At 48.0% G+C, this 1,270-nt stretch overlaps 1 protein-coding gene across 6 annotated transcripts in view; it reads right to left on the bottom strand.

The window, feature by feature from the left end:
• Window positions 1-38: 38 nt before the first annotated feature.
• The window catches only part of LUC7L (LUC7-like (S. cerevisiae)), a 19,121-nt gene continuing 17,889 nt past the window's right edge, over window positions 39-1,270 (bottom strand). For 5 of the 6 annotated variants that reach the window (XM_009324689.1, XM_009324693.1, XM_009324688.1 and 2 more), the window contains one exon: window positions 39-1,202. In XM_009324689.1, coding sequence (XP_009322964.1) covers window positions 1,061-1,202 — 142 coding nt within the window. In that variant the 3' untranslated portion in view covers window positions 39-1,060. The remainder of the gene's footprint in view (window positions 1,203-1,270) is intronic. The other variant, XM_009324692.1, reaches the window with a different exon arrangement.

Here is a 1,270-nt window from a genome sequence, read left to right as displayed (position 1 = left end):
CGGGGTGACGAGCGCGGCTGGCGCGGCGGGGCGGCCTTCCTCCCCTAGTGTGAAATAAACCTCGTTACAAATAAGCTAGTTACAATATGCAAATTCCTCCCACACGTCGTTGGGACGCAGCCGGTGGCTCTGTCCCAGGAGAAGCGGCAACGCCCCGACACGGGCGACTCCTTTCCTCGCCCCGCCCCTGGATTTGGCTCCATCCGGAGTCACCTCTGCCACTCGGCCACGTTCCGCCCGACCGGCCTCGAAAAACAGTAACACCAGCGCTTTTTTTTTTGCAAGTCGGAAAACTCCACGGAGGAAGCTCCGACCGCGGCGTGCAGAGTTAAACAGGCAGCCTAGCTGTGGCTGTGCTCCTCCAGAGCAGAGATCAGCCCAGACTTTCCACTGCTTTGTTTACGCCCCGTGCCTGATCTGTAAAGGTTCTAAAACCAGACTTGAGCCCATCCTAGAAACGTGCTCCAGCCCATTCGGTCGTCCTCACAAAAGTGAACAGCTTTCAAAACGGGCAGATCGGGGCCAAATTTTGTCTGTCTTGACTTAACTGGAATAGTGAGGCAACTCTCAAGCGCTGGAGACGTAAAAATTAGGTGGCTAAGCACTAAAAAGAACAAAAAAAAACCACTTCCGAATTTCTTTTAGCGTATATAAACAGAAGGAAAAATTAATTAAGTGAGAACCAGTGCTACTGGTGTGCTCACGAAGGGTCAGGTAGATCTTTTGGAAAGGGCTGAAGCGTTACAAACGTCACGGCAGCTCAGGTCTCCAACCACAGCACTGCCCCGGCTGCCGCGCTCGCTGGGTCAGGACAAACACAGTGTGTCAACCACTGGCCTGAATTGAAAACGATCCGTCCAGATTTATTTATTCCTACTAAAACAAAATCCTGTTAAACAGTACGTAACTCTGTGTCTCTACAAACTCACAGCTATCTGCCAAACAATAAAAATTCCAAACTACAAAAGATGAGTTGTATTCAGTAAATATAAATGGGAAATTTAGGCTTTGTGTAGAATGTTTATCAGACTATTTACAGTGCAACACAGATCGTTTGAGTTCAGATCTCGCCAGCTTCTCTCTCTTCTGATCTCTTGGAACGAGATTTGCCATTTGTGCTCTCGTGCCGCCTCTCAGAAGAGCTCTTCTCTTTTCTCTCTCTGTCTCGTGACTTTTCTCTTGAAGATCGATCTCTAGAAGATCTGAAGTACAAAGTAAACCGTCGCTATAAGCTTCAGAACTAAAAAAATTTTCCAATATGCATAAAGTT

This window comes from Pygoscelis adeliae, unplaced genomic scaffold, assembly GCF_000699105.1.
Source record: "Pygoscelis adeliae isolate BGI_AS28 unplaced genomic scaffold, ASM69910v1 Scaffold85, whole genome shotgun sequence".
Classification (NCBI taxonomy): domain Eukaryota; kingdom Metazoa; phylum Chordata; class Aves; order Sphenisciformes; family Spheniscidae; genus Pygoscelis; species Pygoscelis adeliae.
The sequence above is the reverse complement of the archived record's forward strand: the minus strand, read 5'-3'. Positions and strand labels throughout refer to the sequence as shown.